Source organism: Leuresthes tenuis, unplaced genomic scaffold (assembly GCF_036924035.1).
Source record: "Leuresthes tenuis unplaced genomic scaffold, fLeuTen1.0.hap1 SCAF_2, whole genome shotgun sequence".
In the NCBI taxonomy this organism is placed as follows: Eukaryota; Metazoa; Chordata; class Actinopteri; order Atheriniformes; family Atherinopsidae; genus Leuresthes; species Leuresthes tenuis.
Genome location: NW_027325356.1, coordinates 42274907 through 42292881, shown reverse-complemented (window position 1 = coordinate 42292881; position 17975 = coordinate 42274907). Strand labels below are relative to the sequence as shown.

Here is a 17975-nt window from a genome sequence, read left to right as displayed (position 1 = left end):
ACTGCCCCGTCTGCTCCGCTTTACTGGCTCCAACTGCCCCGTCGGCTCCGCTTTACTGGCTCTAACTGCCCCGTCGGCTCTGCTTTACTGGCTCTAACTGCCCCGTCTTCAGTCTGCTCTGCTTTACTGGCTCTAACTGCCCCGTCGGCTCTGCTTTACTGGCTCTAACTGCCCCGTCGGCTCCGCTTTACTGGCTCTAACTGCCCCGTCGGCTCCGCTTTACTGGCTCTAACTGCCCCGTCTGCTCTGCTTTACTGGCTCCAACTGCCCCGTCTGCAGTCTGCTCTGCTTTACTGGCTCTAACTGCCCCGTCTGCTCTGCTTTACTGGCTCTAACTGCCCCGTCTGCAGTCGGCTCTGCTTTACTGGCTCTAACTGCCCCGTCTGCTCCGCTTTACTGGCTCTAACTGCCCCGTCTGCAGTCTGCTCTGCTTTACTGGCTCTAACTGCCCCGTCGGCTCCGCTTTACTGGCTCTAACTGCCCCGTCGGCTCCGCTTTACTGGCTCTAACTGCCCCGTCTGCTCTGCTTTACTGGCTCCAACTGCCCCGTCTGCAGTCTGCTCTGCTTTACTGGCTCTAACTGCCCCGTCTGCAGTCTGCTCTGCTTTACTGGCTCTAACTGCCCCGTCTGCTCTGCTTTACTGGCTCTAACTGCCCCGTCTGCTCTGCTTTACTGGCTCTAACTGCCCCGTCTGCAGTCGGCTCTGCTTTACTGGCTCTAACTGCCCCGTCTGCTCCGCTTTACTGGCTCTAACTGCCCCGTCTGCAGTCTGCTCTGCTTTACTGGCTCTAACTGCCCCGTCTGCAGTCTGCTCTGCTTTACTGGCTCTAACTGCCCCGTCTGCTCCGCTTTACTGGCTGTAACTGCCCCGTCTGCTCTGCTTTACTGGCTCTAACTGCCCCGTCTGCTCTGCTTTACTGGCTCTAACTGCCCCGTCTGCTCTGCTTTACTGGCTCTAACTGCCCCGTCTGCTCTTTTTTACTGGCTCTAACTGCCCCGTCTGCTCCGCTTTACTGGCTCTAACTGCCCCGTCTCTAACTGCCCCGGCTCTAACTGCCCCGGCTCTAACTGCCCCGGCTCTAACTGCCCCGGCTCTGCTTCACGCTGCCTGCCTTTCCTTTGTTTCACTCGGTGTGGCTGTGAATGAATCGGTTTGTTACCCTCGGGTCTCATCAGCAGTGAATAATGATCATCTGCAGCATTCCAGCTGGTCTCAGAGCTGTTCAGGACAGCCAAGCTTCTAGCAGATACCCTGGGAGGACCTGATGGCTGCCCTTCCTGGGATGTGGGCCCTGAGCAGTATTACCTCTTTAAGAGAGTCGGATCACAGTTTAGAGCTCTGTGGGGCTAAGCTTAACTGAGCTGAAAAGTCCACCCAGACATGAAGATGAGACATCATGGTCCCAAACACAGCGTCTGTGTAGCAGTGGGGTTTGTTGGATGTTATCTACTAAAAGCTCATTTAAAGCTTGCCTTCACTTCATAACTGAAACCACACAGTATGTCGGGTCAGACTAAATGCTGGAGCATCACTACTCAGTCCATTACAGCTGGGTACGGAAGCTGAGAGGGGCCAGGTCAGAGATGATCTAATTATCTCAACAAAGCTTGTGTTGTAGTCATACCAGGTTAATTATGCAGCTATCTAAAGATAATAAGGCTTATTTCCCCCACATAACATCCCTGTAACCGGGCCCAGCAGAAACAGGACAGCTGCTGGCCCTCAGTGACACTCTGCTGTGCCTCCACTTCACCTCATGGCTCCTCCCAACCATCACACAGTGATGACCAACAATGAACTTGCACTTTTTTCTGTTTTGGGCTTGTCTGATATTTTGGTTTGATGTATTATCTGATTCCACGGCTTGTCAGAACCGAGTCAGCAGGAGCAGCACAGCGCCTGAGTTTTGCAGCAGGTCGGCATGCCAGCTGCTTTGGCTGCCCCAGGAGCTGCTGTGGCTGCTCCAGGAGCTGCTTTGGCTGCTCCAGGAGCTGCTTTGGCTGCCCCAGGAGCCGCTTTGGCTGCCCCAGGAGCCGCTTTGGCTGCCCCAGGAGCCGCTTTGGCTGCCCCAGGAGCCGCTTTGGCTGCCCCAGGAGCTGCTTTGGCTGCTCCAGGAGCTGCTTTGGCTGCTCCAGGAGCTGCTTTGGCTGCCCCAGGAGCTGCTTTGGCTGCCCCAGGAGCTGCTTTGGCTGCCCCAGGAGCCGCTTTGGCTGCCCCAGGAGCCGCTTTGGCTGCTCCAGGAGCTGCTTTGGCTGCCCCAGGAGCTGCTTTGGCTGCTCCAGGAGCTGCTTTGGCTGCTCCAGGAGCTGCTTTGGCTGCCCCAGGAGCTGCTTTGGCTGCCCCAGGAGCTGCTTTGGCTGCCCCAGGAGCCGCTTTGGCTGCCCCAGGAGCCGCTTTGGCTGCTCCAGGAGCCGCTTTGGCTGCCCCAGGAGCCGCTTTGGCTGCCCCAGGAGCCGCTTTGGCTGCCCCAGGAGCCGCTTTGGCTGCCCCAGGAGCCGCTTTGGCTGCCCCAGGAGCCGCTTTGGCTGCCCCAGGAGCCGCTGTGGCTGCTCCAGGAGCCGCTTTGGCTGCTCCAGGAGCTGCTTTGGCTGCCCCAGGAGCTGCTTTGGCTGCCCCAGGAGCTGCTTTGGCTGCCCCAGGAGCCGCTTTGGCCGCCCCAGGAGCCGCTTTGGCCGCCCCAGGAGCCGCTTTGGCCGCCCCAGGAGTTGCTGTGGCCGCCCCAGGAGCTGCTGTGGCTGCCCCAGGAGCTGCTTTGGCTGCCCCAGGAGCTGCTTTGGCTGCCCCAGGAGCTGCTTTGGCTGCCCCAGGAGCTGCTTTGGCTGCTCCAGGAGCTGCTTTGGCTGCCCCAGGAGCTGCTTTGGCTGCTCCAGGAGCTGCTTTGGCTGCTCCAGGAGCTGCTTTGGCTGCCCCTGGAGCTGCTTTGGCTGCCCCAGGAGCTGCTGTGGCTGCCCCTGGAGCTGCTGTGGCTGCCCCAGGAGCTGCTTTGGCTGCCCCAGGAGCTGCTTTGGCAGCCCCAGGAGCTGCTTTGGCTGCTCCGTTCACACTGATCCAACACATCACTGCATTCCAGCCCCGAATCACAGAAAACACAAATATCCGTCACACTGCTGCCTTTGCACGACAGCAAGTGTTAAAATGTCTCCCACGTAGCCCCCGGCCTGACATAAGGGGGCCAGTGACGGAGGGTAATGATATGCTAAAGAAGCTTTTGTACCACGGAGTGAGGAGACGGACTAACCCGCGCACGGTGCTGTGGTGCCGACACGAGCAGGAGCACAGATACCACAACAGAAGCGTTACCATAAGCACACAAGGCCCCACACGTTTGATTCACCGAGGCGGCCACAAATGTGAGGAATAACAGCGGTGTGAGCCGGGCTCGGTGGGGGAAGGGGAAGGATGCTGACTCCAGGCTTCAGCGGCCTCCTCAGCTCTGCCCTCCGCAGCACCCAGCTTCGCTGCCACCGACCTCGTCACGCTCACAAACAGCCCGTTTGGCTCCACAAACACCCTGAGTACGGACTTACCGGACGGGTTGACTGCAGCGGGAGTTGCCATGTTCCCTCAGCCGGGAAAATATCAAGGCGGCGGCGATGGGGATGACGCACAATACAGCGAGAGAGCCCCGCGAGAAACCGTCCACACTCCGCGGAATTCGAACGCGAGGCTCGGTCCAGCCTCCAACCTCACATGCGTTAATGCCAAAGAAAAGCAACGTGACCTCCAACCACGAAGCACCGTGTGTTTTGTGTGGCAGATGGACAGACTAAATGTGTCTGTAATGAGAAAAGCTCTTAGACCGGACTTAATCAAATGCAAGATGTCTGAGTGGTAACACCGCGAGACTTGTGGGTTGCTTGAATAAATGAATGTTAAACAGTAACTGGTGACACTTCACTGTTTCACTTTGTTGTGTGTGTTCTTGTTGTGTCGCTTCGGTTGTTAGTGGCGACATATTTCCAGGCAGTGATATTGTTCCTTTCCGCAGACTCCTCTTCCTCCTCCTGCACAGCTGGAGGAGGGAACCTCCTCCTCAGTCCATCTAACGGCCAGGGTTCAGGCATGATTTACTTCAGTAAAAAAGAAGTAGCATGAAGATAATTTAACATTAACATTCCATCATAAAATAGTCTAAGAGGGTATACTCCTGCTTTCTGCGCCGTTTCTAAACCACCTGTCCAGCTAAATGTCATGTCCTGACATCTCATATAAAGCCAAAAATGGCCCTGCAGTATTTGCATTGTTACACATAAACTCAGTGCAGACTCCATATACATGACATTACACCACTGCGTAAAGTTATGTTTTAATATCCCTGTAAATTATCCAGTGTAAAAATGGCTCCTGCATATGACTGTTATTCATACATTACTACTGTGACAAATTGTGCTTGGATATAACAGGCTTAGGTGGAACCTTTCATTTCCTTCTCAGATTCACCTCTAAAGACTTCCAATTATTGAATGCATAAGAACCCTCCACTTTTTAAAAGTAGGAGTAGGGCAGCAGTAAAGTGGTGGAGGAAGAGCAGTTTCTATTGTGCTGGACACATCAAATATGGATAAGTTTCAATCAGAGGGCTTTATTTATTGTTGATATTGAATAAACTGCTAGAAACTAGTCTATGTATCATTACTAACATTTATTTACAGAAATATCCATCAGTGAATTAAAGTAGTGCCAAAGAAACCTTTATTAAGGATGATGTATTCAAAGAATGTACCCGAACTCAAAGTAGACATTCGTCTTTACTTTGAATGTTTGACCTTTTTAGTAGCTCACTGAAGCAATAAAGCAGGGGGGGGGGGGGGGGGGGGGGGGGTATCAGCCTTCAGATGTACAGACAGCACTTTCAGCACGACCAGTTTGTTGTTGGTTTGGCTTTTTCCTGCGAGTTCTCAACGAGGAAATTTTGAAATCTCATGCACATAGTTCAATGTAACTTTAATTCCACCTAGAATCTGATCATTAAGTTTATCCAACTCCTTGTAAAATACTCAAGAATAATAGATCAGGTTCCAACTAGCAGTTAGACACGTATGAAATGACTAACTAGCCTCAGCTTTTTCTGGACACACATGCAGCCACACTGAGTGGGAAGGGAGCAGTGTGAATGTGCGCAGTGCCCTGCTCTGCTGTGTTTGTGGGGCTCAGTTTGCAGCAGCAACCAGTGACTTGTTTCCCCTGCTCTCCATTTATCTCTCCTGTCGCCTATCTGCCCTTCTTCCATCTTTCATTTCCATTAACCTCCCATCCTCCCTCAGCCCAACATTTCTCTCGCAGTGCTGTCTCAGTGCAGAACGGCTGCTGTCCTACCTTCAGCAGTGGTGCAGGATGTGAAGGAAGAAGGTAAGGAGCTCTGAGATTCCTGGCTCTGGTTGGCTCGGTCTTTGAAATGTGCAGGTAGTGGTTCACCATCTGGGAGTACATGCTGTAAAGAAACAAAAGCCTTGTGGACTTATACAGTCAGTGATATTCTAAAATGTTACTGTTAGGTCTTTCTAGCATAAATATATGAGACTCTGACAAGTGCACCAGCATTTTGAGAGTATGTGACTTGTACAGTGGAGTATGGAATCACTGATACAAATACTGTCTGCAAATGTGTTTTCCTGTTTGATTTTATTTGTAGAAAAATGTGGATCAGAATATCCAAAATGTTCCACAGTGGGAACAGAGGGATGAGCTGGCTTAAAAGTAGTATCTTCTGGCACTTCTGTGCTGATTCATTTTTGTCATTGGATCATCAGAAATAATTCTTACTGATATTATTACTTCATTTAGCTTTACTTTGTTCTAATATCAGATCTTTAAAGCCCTGTCAAGTCCCCAGCTACTTCTGCATTTCTCTTTCTCTCTTTATATATATATTTATAAATATATATAAATATATATAAATATATATCGCTGTCACCTCTGACAGAGTCTGACGAGTGGTTTCCTTCTATGTAGCTTGTCACTTTTGGTGTAGCTTATTGTTAACTTTGGTGTTAGCTGTAATGATATATCCTCATTTGTAAGTCGCTAGATAGATAGATAGATAGATAGATAGATAGATAGATAGATAGATAGATAGATAGATAGATAGATAGATAGATAGATAGATAGATAGATAGATAGATAGATAGATAGATAGATAGATAGATAGATAGATAGATAGATAGATAGATAGATAGATAGATAGATAGATAGATAGATAGATAGATAGATAGATAGATAGATAGAGACAAAAGTCAACAATGGCACACATACAAGACAGAAAGACATAGACCGCCAGGAGCCCCTTTCACACAGACACAGGGAAAGGTATGTGAAATAACTGCTAAAACTTGTTTCTCAGCAGATATTCACATCTTTGTTTTAGCAATACATCACATTGAATCTTCTAATCAATTCAGACCTTTGTCATGAGCGTGTATGAGGCAACAGTGTAAAGAAACAACTCCCTTTAACAGGAAGAAACCTCCATCAGAACCAGAACCAGGAAGGGTCCATCTGCCTCGACCAGCTGGGGCTGAGAGGACAGGAAAGAGGGGACAACAAGCAGCGTAACACCAGGCCAGAGATACCTGCTGAGAAATGGGCTGGATTGAACTGGATTGTAGAGATGACATTCATTATGAATTGGCGTTATTTTAAACTGAATTGAGTCAAATAATTGCATCTGCCCTTCATCTTTGAGTCTGTGAAGCAAATATTAACTTGTGATCACATCCTCATACTAACGCAGCTCCAGAGACCAGTCATTAGGAGCCAACTGGAACCAAGAAGTTCTGCACAAAGCTTTGTTTCACCAAGTAGTCAAGGGGTCATTTCAATCTTTAGAATCAGTCTTTACAATGATAGAAATGTGGGTTTGAATTTTCTGGCTTGCCAGGACTTTTCTCTGAGCCAAAAGTTCCCAATCATCCGTGGCAGGTTAACCGTCCATTCTAATATATCTTTATGTTTATGCATTTGGTTACATGCTGCCATTCCGACATGGGTCTCCAATTGTCGGAATGGCGACACTTAATTTTTTAATCAAACGTCCCGTCATTCCGACACTTTTTTCCTCCTATGGTCGGAATGGCGGTATGTTTTTTTTTTGTTTTTTTTAACATACCGCCTTTCCGACAGTTCCTTTTAATAGCCTATTTTTTACCCAAAACATTTTGCACTAATGATATGCCGGCGCAAATACGCCCTAAAGTTTGGCTCACAAGCTTTGCACATGCAGAGGCCACAGCCTCGCAAACAAACTTTAATAATCTATTATCAAAATCCCCTGAATTTCAAATATAAAGATACAGATATTAATATAACTCTGGCGAGACTGAAACTGATCAAGCAGAAATACAGTGTCAGTGAGCTGTCACAGCAGCCAGCTGGAGCGGAGCTCTCCACAGAGCCCATGCGTCTTTTGCACGCTGTCATCATATGCAAAAGTAATAATTGCAATTACAGATATCACGGCTACTGCACAGGACACAGTTGCGAGCACTCTGCCTTGCCTTGCCAATAGGAGAAGAGAGAAATGACAGCATAGAACGTATAAAACACAACAAAATGCAGTAAAAACATTTATTCATGTTATTCACGTGATTTATGAGTACTCGCTCCAATTATGGGAAGCGCGGATGGGCTTTGCACATTTGGCACAAACACACAGCCGTTGCGCAAGGCTTTATACAGCCTGTTGATATCTTAAGGACCTAACTGGTCACATCTGGAAGTAAATGTCATGTAGAGATTGTTTTTACATGACATTACAGCTGAACATATAGCTTTCATCCACAAACCAACGTGGGAGAGCCCGAAGACGCATGTGCCAGACGCACAGAGGCATGCGTAAAACACCAACTTTGACAACTTCATGCTGTTTAGTTGCTTTTTTTAGTTAACTTTTGTTTCTTTTGGATTTTTGTGTGTATTGTGGAGCCGTTTTGGTCCATGTTTGTAAGCCTTTTTTTCCTGGATCAGAACTTGAAACAAATGGTATCAGAGTGTGTGATTAAAAACCACCACTGTCTGCTTCTCCTCCTCCAGTTGCCGAGACTTTGTGTTTTTAATAACGCTTATCTGTAAACATGTGTTAAACATTTAAATTGCATGAACAGAAAGAAGGGACTCGCCTGTTGAGTAACGCACCTTTCCTTAAACTGAAAGCCTTATACAGAAAGTCGGAATGGTGGGACGTTTGCATGTCGGAATAACGGGATGTCGGACGGGGGGGTTGTCAGACTGGCGGGATGTCAGAATGGGTGTTGCAGCCCTTCATAATGATGATATTTGATGATTTTTCACCACTGCAATGAAAATGTCCCAGATTTTCATTTCAGAAACCTGGTCACCTTAGAGTAAAGAAAAAGAAACGGGAAAGAAATAGAAAGAAATGATCGAAGAAAACAATGATAAACCAGGGTGAAAGCCCACCGGCCCCGCCAGGTCCCTACCACCCAGACAAGAATTGAGTGCCGGACCTGGGCCCCACGAACCCTACTGCCACCAAACCCCCCGGCAGAGGCCCTGCCCAATACCCGAGAGGCACCCCAGACAGCCGAACATAGTGGCCCCTGGCCTTGTGCCCCAGGAGCCGAGACGTGCCTACAGGTAGGTGCAGCTGCGTACCCACCTGTGGTGGTGAGGGCACATATGGGAGAATCTTCTATACATAGATACCATACCATTTTTTCCAATATATGTAGATATAGATATTCAGTTTTTTTCTGATATATAACTTCTCTCTATTGTGTTTTATCTCATATATGGATGTATCACAATCTGCTTCTGCTTCTCTATCATATAATAGTGTTTTTATATATGCGTATTATATTTCATGTGTCTTTTGCAAAATAGCCTATCTATCGTACAAAACATATCACATACCAGAATATTCTATTACTGTTAAGCCTACTATGAAAATTAAAATACGCTCAATCATGTGTCTGGTATGATGCCTACATGTATTATGTTTGCAGAAACAAACCTGAGTAAATCAGTTTTGTATTCAGTGAGTAATGATTGATTGTTTGCGCTGACACTTCATTGCGCCTGCCAGATAGTTTACACTGGAGCGGGTGACCAGTCCAAGATGGCGGCCCCACGGCTCGTCAGTGCCAGTAGGCGACCATATTTGGGGAGCCACACCCATAAGGCACCCACCCGCCCCACCCCAGAGGCCCTCCCAACAAACAGAAAACACACGCAGTCACAACATTCGCAGCGGCCTGAGCCTCACCGTCTCCCGGGCCCACCCGAGCTACCCCCACCAGAGCAGCGCCACATCGCCATGCGCCACAACCCCCTAAAAAAACAAAAACCTGCAGACACATCAGAGGGCCCAGACCAACCGGCCAGACACAAGGACCTGCACCTGCACCTGCATTAGGACTTTTAGTCATTCTGAAGGTGTTCAAGCATATTTGTGGCCAGAAGTTATGATTAGAAATTAGAAATCTTAAAAATTATGCTACCCTCCCCTCCCCTTGGGAGTTGTAAGTCTAGTTGGTGGAACATATATTTCTTAGTTATTATTGCTGCTGATCTCATGTTGTGATATGAACGCATCACATGAAATAAAATTTCCATTTTGGATTATATGTTCCAGATGTTTTATTCCTTTGTTCCTCCATAGTTTAGCATTTTTTTGTTTTGCAGGATGTCAGGATTGTTCCAGATGGGTGTAAGCTTACACGGGACAAGTGAAGACTTTGTTATTTTAAGAAATTCCCACCAGGCTGTCAGAGAGGTGCTGATGTTAATGCTTTTGAAACATTTGTGATGCTTAATGTTTGAACTAAGACGTGGCAGGTCAGAGATTTCCAGATTATCACACAATGCTTGTTCTATATTTGTCCATGGTTCATCTATTGGGCTAGGTTTAAACCATTTAATATATATTGTAACCTATTGGTTAAGAAATGCTGAAAATTAGGTAAATCTAATCCACCACAGTCCTTGGTCTTCTGTAAGGTTTTTAAACTAATACGTGGTGGTTTGTTTTTCCACAGAAATTTGGAGATGCATGAATCTAGTGATTTAAACCAAGTAGCAGATGGTTTTATGGGGATCATTGAGAACAAATAATTAACTTTTGGTAGTATCATCATTTTAATGGTTGTAACTCTCCCCATAAGTGATATAGGTAAGGACTTCCAATGAGAGAGATCGTCCTCTATGGTCTTTAATAATTGCACATAATTTAGCTTTGTTAGCTCTGAGAGCCTGGAGGAAATGTTTATGCCTAAATATCTGATATTTCCTGACTGTAAAGTGATTGCAGGTATATTCTGGACTCTGCAGTTAATGGGCAGAACTGTGGTCTTAGACCAGTTGTTAGAGTAGTCAGAAAGTGCTGAGAATTTATTTATGAGTGTGATCGTGTGAGTGAGAGACGTCTGTGAGTTCTGGGGGAAAAGTAATACATCATCAGCATAAAGGTTTATTTTGTGCTCAATATTTTGGGGTTGGATACATTTAATATTTCTATCTTGTCTGATAGCAGCTGCTAAAGGTTTGAAGAAAATAGCAAAAAGTGAGGGAGAAAGTGGGCAACCCTGTCTTGTACCTCTCTGCAGACTGAAGCTTGGAGAAGTTTGATCATTTGTCCTGACACACGCATTTGGGGAGCTATATAATATCCTTATCCAGTTGATGAAGTGTGACCCAAACCCAAATTTGTTTAAGGTTGTAAATAAGAGTTTTCAGTTAACTCAATCAAATGCCTTTTCTGCATCGAGAAAGACTATTGTGGTTTCCAAGTTGTTGATGGTAGAATAGTTTATGAGATTAATTAGCCTGCGTGTGTTAATGGATGAGTGTCTACCCTTTATAAAACCTTTCTGGTCAGGATTATAAGTGGAGTTATTTTTTTCTATTCTTTTGGCGAGGGCTTTCCAAATTATTTTGAGGTCTACATTTATTAATGATATTGGACAGTAGCTGGATGGAAGTACGGGGTCTTTTCCTGCTTTCTGTAGTAGGATGATGTTAGCAGAGTTCATGCTTGGGGATAATCTGCCATTCTCCTTGACTTGTAATACCAGGGCTCTCAGTTCTCACGCAATGAGCATGAGGCATATGCATTTCAACAAGTTCTCACGCTAACATGTATTTCTCAGGCTGAAAAAAAAGTATAATATAAATTTCTCTGCTGGAAAACCATTTGTTCCTGGGGCTTTATCACATTGAAGGACTTCAGAGAAGTGAATCCAAAGCCATGTTCAAGTTTGGAAGGTTGATGTTACTAAAAAACTGACCAATGTTACTGTCTGGTTGATAATTTTGTGATGATTATCAGGTTTCATAGCAGTCCCTAAAAGTGTTGTTGATTACATCAGGGTACTGGATGATATTTCCTTCTGAGTCCTTAACAGAAGTGATTGTTGTTTTCTCTTTGTTTATCTTTAATTGATTAGCTAGTGAAGCTATTAGCTTCCAGATTTATTGCCGTGCTCAAAGTTCTCCAAGCGAAGTCTTTTTATCAGGAACTGTGTTTGTTTGTTAATAATTTCATTTAACTCGAGTTTAGCTTTTCTTAATTCATTCAGTTTGTGTTCCTCTTTAGAGGTACTGTAGACAACTTCTAATGATTTAATCCTGAGTTCTAAATCTGATATCCTTGAACTTTCCCTCTTTTTCTTATTTGATGAAAAAGATTATTTTGCCTGAAATTACTGCTTTTCCTGCTTCCCAGAGAACACAAGCTGACATTCCTGGCAGGTCATTATTTTCCAAATATACAGACCATTCCCTTTTGAAATAATTAATAAAATCAGGGTCTTTTAGTAATGATGTATTAAATCTCCAATTCCTCGCTGGTGGTATAACTCACTGATCACTGATAGTGATGGGGTGGATTTTGGTGTCTGAAATATCCCTCATCAAGGAACTGCTAACTAAGAAATAATCTATTCTTGAATATGAGTGGTGTACCGGTGAGAAGAAGGTGTATTCTCTAAGAGTGGGGTGGTGGGAGCGCCAAGCATCACAAAGACCAAAATCTTTCATATACTGTTTAACAATATTCGTGGACTGCCAGTTCCGCTGACTTCCTGAAGTACTGAGTCTGTCTACTCCTGAGTCAGAAACCATGTTAAAGTCCCCTCCTATGATGAGTGTGTTATCTGAGTGATCAGAGAGTGGAGTGAAAAAGGAGTGAAAAAATGAGAAACATAAGTTAACTATTAGAAAACTACCTTCTGGATCTATAACTGTGTTGTTTACGGTGAAATTTACTCTTCTGTTTATCAGAATGGCTACACCTCTTTGTCTGGAGTTGTAACAGGCTGAGTACACATGAGGAAACTGTGCTGTGGTGAGAACATCAGCTGCAGTCTTTGATGAATGAATCTCCTGTAATAAAACAATGTCCGCCTGTAGATCCTTCAACTTGTTGGAGATTTTTAATCTCTTCTCTCTGGACCCAGCTCCATGCACATTCCATGAAATAAACCTCAGCGTGGACATGCTCAGACTAACGCAGTGAGTGCTGGATGCTTGCTAAAAAAAATAGGGCGTGCGTGTGTGAACATGCGGTTGATTGAGCGCCTCTGTTCGTGAGTGCGGGCGCCGTACGCACGCTGTCAGTGCTGTGTTAGTGTGGTATTTGATGGCGTGTGCTGTGCAAATCTCTATATGTGCCGTCCATGTTAACATTAACATAACTACTAAGGTGGAAACGCAGCAAGTTGGGGAAGAAAGACAGAAGAGAAAAACAGTGCAAAAGAGTAGAAGTGTGAGATAGAAAAAAAAGCCCAGAACAAACCCAAATAAAATAATATCACCTGCATAACCAAATATTCTGTGCTTGGTGCCTAGCAGGGATTTTTCTACTTTGCCTTAACAGTTGACTGTGAAGTAAATAGAATATTTCAGGGTTACGTATGTACCAGCTATGAGGGTTACCAAACAATGCTGAAGAAAACTGAGTCTGAGCTGGTTGAATCTCTGTTCAGACTGTGTGACCACTGTGCACACACACTATACTCATGCACAAACATTTAATGGTCAATGAAAGCTACGGCAAATAGGCTGATGGCCAGTAAACACTGACAACAAATTTCACTTACACTTAACTTGAGTTAAGATTCAGCAGAACTATGATATAGCTGGACAGAGTGCACATAAAGCATGAGACCATGACAGAGCAAAGGGCTAATGTAGTAACGCTGAATGAAAAGTTGTCTTTTTGAATAAGACTGGACAACAGTGTAATAAGGATAAATATGAATTAAAGACCTGACAAAAATACTTGCCTTTTGTCTTTTGTGACCGAACAAAGTAGATGTTAATTACACATTTTTTGGCATGTATTTCAAATAGATCATGCAATGTTTTGATGAAATTTTTAGTGCTGGAATCATCTGCCAACCTTGAGGCCTTGTTCAGCCAATATCTAATATACATAATAAATCAAAGGAATAAAAGATGGAAACTCAAAGACCTTTTGTGCAAATCCAAAGCACTGTGAGAGACTGGATCTGGATCTACACTGTGTCATGGCGAAAGGTGGGCTGACTCACAAATTAGACTGAAGAACAGACAAGAGAGATTTGAGTAAAGACAAGGTTTATTAAAAGGTAGGTACAGCGACAGCGAACAGGTTACTCTGAGAGGAGAGGGACATGGTTAGAGTGAGAACAATCTGGCAAAGACTGGTTGCTCCTGCAGATCCTTAACAAGGCGTCTTGACGAGCACAGATGGAAAACAGGTGCAAGTGCACGAGCAGACTCCGCCCCAGGCTTCCTGGAAAACCTGCTCAACCCTGCCTAAGACCCAGAATCCAAACTAAAACCACAGCCAATCATGATGATGACACAGGGACAATGAAAAGCAGTGTTTTGATTTGACTTGAAAAAGGGTCATGTTTCTCTTTTGGCTTTAAAATGGTCTCTTTGCTGGAAGCTGCATGTGTACCTGAGAAAAACTTTTTTATGTAATGTTGAGCATTCTTTTGGAAGCCTTTACTTCCTGTTCCTGGGAGCATATATCAGGGTGTCTGAAGTCACCAGCAAGTGACAACACAATTCCCCCCTTGTTCATATTCCCGCGTGTCAAACAGCATAAGCACTTCAGAGGAGCACCGACTGGATCAATCGGGACTGCAACAAAATCTGGTTGGATAAATGAGGTGTTTTGCAGGTACCTGGAGCACTTTATCCAACAAACACACTGCTCCAAGGATCATCTACTACTACTGATCCTTGACAATCAGTCGGCACATGTCTCACTGAAGTCTGTGGAGATAGCGAGGGAGAATAGGATCGTGATGCTCACTTTGCCACCTCATACATCCCATAAAATGCAGCCCTTGGATGTTTATGCCTATGGGCCATTCAAGACATATTACAACAAGGCCATTTGGATGCGAACCCACCCTGGACAAACTGCTTCCATTTATGCCATCCCAGAGATTGTGCATGAGACCTTCCTGTCAGCAATGATACCAAGAAACAGCCTGTCAGGATTCAGGTCCACTGGTATCTTTCCTTTCAACCAGGATATCTTCCCACAGGAAGCCTATGCACCATCCATGGTCACAGACAGACCAAACCCTGACCAGCAATCTGACCAGCCATCTACCTCAGCTGACCTACCAACGCCTAGTGTCACATCGCTTTCTGATAGTGCTGTCTCTCCCAGCCTTCCAGGATATGTATCTCCACAAGAAATAATGCCATTCCCAAAGGTAAGGACAACAAAGCCTAAAAGAAAACATACAAAGGTGAAGACATGGATTTTGACTGACACACCTGAGAGGTTGTTGGCAATAAGTAAAAGAAAAAGAAAAGACCTTTTCAAGGAACAGGGTGCAAAAAACAAACAAAAGAAACAAACCTACAGCCCATCATGGAAAGCAGCTCAGAGAGTGACGCTATGATTCCACTCGACACAGACTGAGAATTTAGAGTCTAACACGAGTGAAGAAGAAAATACTGAGCTTGCAGTGGGTGACTTTGTGGTTGTAAACTTTAAGGAAAAAAAAAATGACCACTACATTGGCTTGCTGGAGAAGATTGAAGCTGATGATCTAGAGTGCAAGTTCTTGAGAAGAAGAGGCAAAGCTGGTTATGGTAAACACACCTTTACTTTCAAAGAGAAATATGAAGGATTCTTTCCAAAATGCGATGTAATCGCAAAACTCCCCAAACCTCACAGAGTTGGTGGCACAGCAAGCAGGTCCCAGCAGTTTGTATTCCCCTGCAACCTCAGGACACAGACGCAGGGTCGAATGAGTTCCAAGAGGGTTTTTATTATTTAAATGCAGCACACAGAGCACAGTAAGGCAGGGCGATCTCCCAGCAGCGCAATAGAAAAGGCTGTGAAAAACCTGAGCGCTCTCCTCAGTAACTAAGCGGAGGAAGAGCAGCTATGAAAGTTACAAACTTAAAACTCTCTAAACTGGGAGGAAAACAAAAGCTATGAACACTTTCACAAAACAAAGACACGCTCTCCTAACGAGGCGGTTTAAAACAAAAGATGCACTCTTTACAAAAAAGAGGCTCTATGAACTTTAACGATAACTAAAGGCTCTCCTTTAACGGAGGCGACAATGAAAAGTTACAAAAAAAAATCACTCCTAGCAAACGATGATGCTTATGTGGTGAGGCAACATACTGGCACAAGACAAGGGAAACGCAGACTATTTGAACACATGAGGGACCAAGGGGAACAGGTGGAAACACTTTAGGAATCAGAGAAGACAAGGAGATGCTTGACACGGGAGGAAGAGCAAGATACCTGAAACGAGAGGAGAAGGTCTGTGCTTTCAAAATAAAACAGGAAATGACGAGACAAGACATGGAACAGAAAATAAACTGTGACAATATTGAGTAAAAGCGGAGGTGGGAGATGGATGGATCGAGGGAGGGATGGGGATAGATGGAATGAGAGGAAGACGGAGGGAGGAGTTTAACAAAGATGGAGAAAAAGGATAGATATAGGAAGGAAGGAAGGAAGGAAGGGAGGGAGGAAGGAAGGAAGGAAGGAAGGAAGGAAGGAAGGAAGGAAGGAAGGAAGGAAGGAAGGAAGGAAGGAAGGAAGGAAGGAAGGAAGGAAGGAAGGAAGGAAGGAAGGAAGGAAGGAAGGAAGGAAGGAAGGAAGGAAGGAAGGAAGGAAGGATGAGAAGATGAAAGTTTCAGTTCAGATTGTTCAAATGTGTTACTAGTCTGGACCAAGGATTCAGGTCTAGAGTTTTCTCTAGAACAAAAACGAAGCTTTAAGTAATTTTCATGTTAAAATGTTTTTTTATACAAAACAGCTGTTTAGCAGTTAATTACCTGTAGATTTGTGTATAATAAATATTATATGGAAAAGGAGCTTAATTGTTCTCCTTTGATGCACTGAATAGGCATCAGGTTGTGTGAGTGCCTCTTACAGATGTCTCTTTGACATTCACATCTAGCTGAAAATGTTGTCAGTGAACATTTTAGATTATTTGGAAGTTGAACATCAGAATCAGAAGGAGCAGGTAGGTTTCCAACCCTGGCAGTGGATCAGCTCTCTGCCTTTGTGTGGATTTGGAACAGTATGTGGGAGATTGCCAATCCAGTCTTCATGTGCTTTTTCACACTTGGAGAACGTCTTTCGGGGAGTCCTGTACAGTCAGAGTGAAAGCTGGGTTGGATTCCCCACAGCGAGTCGGACTGTTAACTGTGTGTATTGCTGCCTGTAAGGGCTGCCTGTGTGTTTGTTCCTGATTCAGTTAATGCGTAGGATTTCTAGGCCCAGCTGAGAGCTGTGCAGGGCCTCCAGTTCAACTGGCAAACAGCTGCTGTTTTTCCTTCTGCTGCAGGTCGACACAGACCATTTGACACTTGCATCGAGCTTAAAACTTTCTGTCAATTTCTTTCATTTATGAATCACTGAGACTCATCTATTTTTCTGTTGATAAGGCAACATTTCTCAGTATTCTTCAACCTCAGTGCTATGTGTGCATGGTCTACACACACAGTAATGCATGACTCATTGTGGCTGGATACGTAGTACTTTGCTAAAGCCAAGAAGAAGGAAGATGCATCCCTTCTTCACAGAATACCTCAACACACTTCTGCAGAAGCTGAAAACTAAAATTCACAGGTTAGAAGTGAATGCTTGGTGAAATTTGAGGTCTGATGACCTCAGTGACCATTCATTATTAGACAACCTATTAAGGTGTGAGAAGAAATCAGACACCAACAGGCTGCAGGGAAGGCCACAGCCCAGTAAAAGATGAAAGCAGCAGGTATGCTGGGAGCACAGTCTGCTTATGCAGGGGACAGGGACTTATCACACAGACTTCTGTATGTTGCCGCTGCATATTCAAAGGCTCGCACTGTCACAGCTCATGTTTGGTTAACTCTTGTTTTCAGCTCATTTGTTATGTTTTCAGGTTTTTGTCATGTTTTTAGATTCAGTTCTTGTCATGTTTCTCCCCTGCCAGCAGCTTCACTCACATCACCTGCTTCATTGTCATCAGCTGCACATCATCACTGATCACTCCCTCCTCAGTATTTAGTCTCCTGGTTTCCTTTCACTCATCACAGAATCCTCACCTTCCCTTGATGTCTTGTTCACGAAAGTTAAGTTTGGGTTCTTGCCCCATAGCCATAGTCTTGTTTGGCCTTTTCAAAGTGATCCGGCTCTGCTGCACCTTTTGTTCTGGCTCCTGCTTTTGTGAATAAACCTTTTTGAATTCAAAGAAGTGCATCTGGGTCCTACCTCACCAACGATCCGTGACACGCTCTGCATGTAGGGAGCAACACTGTGAAACAACATCTTTGTAAGCAGCTTCCTCTGTGAAGGCTTAAGTATTTATTAGGGCCCCTCTTCTACCTGTCAGATGAACAGTTGAGGATTTAGCAGACTTATGGCACTGGATCAAATTCAGTTAAACTCAATGATGCTTTATTAATCACAGAAGGGAAACCAGACTGCTGCAGTCTCTATTATTACCAAAATAGACGCCATTGTTGTAAATGGATAACAAAATGAAAAGGCTAAAAATCAGC

At 45.0% G+C, this 17975-nt stretch overlaps 1 protein-coding gene across 1 annotated transcript in view; it reads right to left on the bottom strand.

Moving 5' to 3' along the window:
• arnt2 (aryl-hydrocarbon receptor nuclear translocator 2) overlaps positions 1 to 3842 on the bottom strand; it is a 102323-nt gene extending 98481 nt beyond the window's left edge. The window contains exon 1 of the mRNA XM_072381123.1: positions 3530 to 3842. Coding sequence (XP_072237224.1) covers positions 3530 to 3560 — 31 coding nt within the window. The 5' untranslated portion in view covers positions 3561 to 3842. The remainder of the gene's footprint in view (positions 1 to 3529) is intronic.
• Positions 3843 to 17975: the final 14133 nt, after the last annotated feature.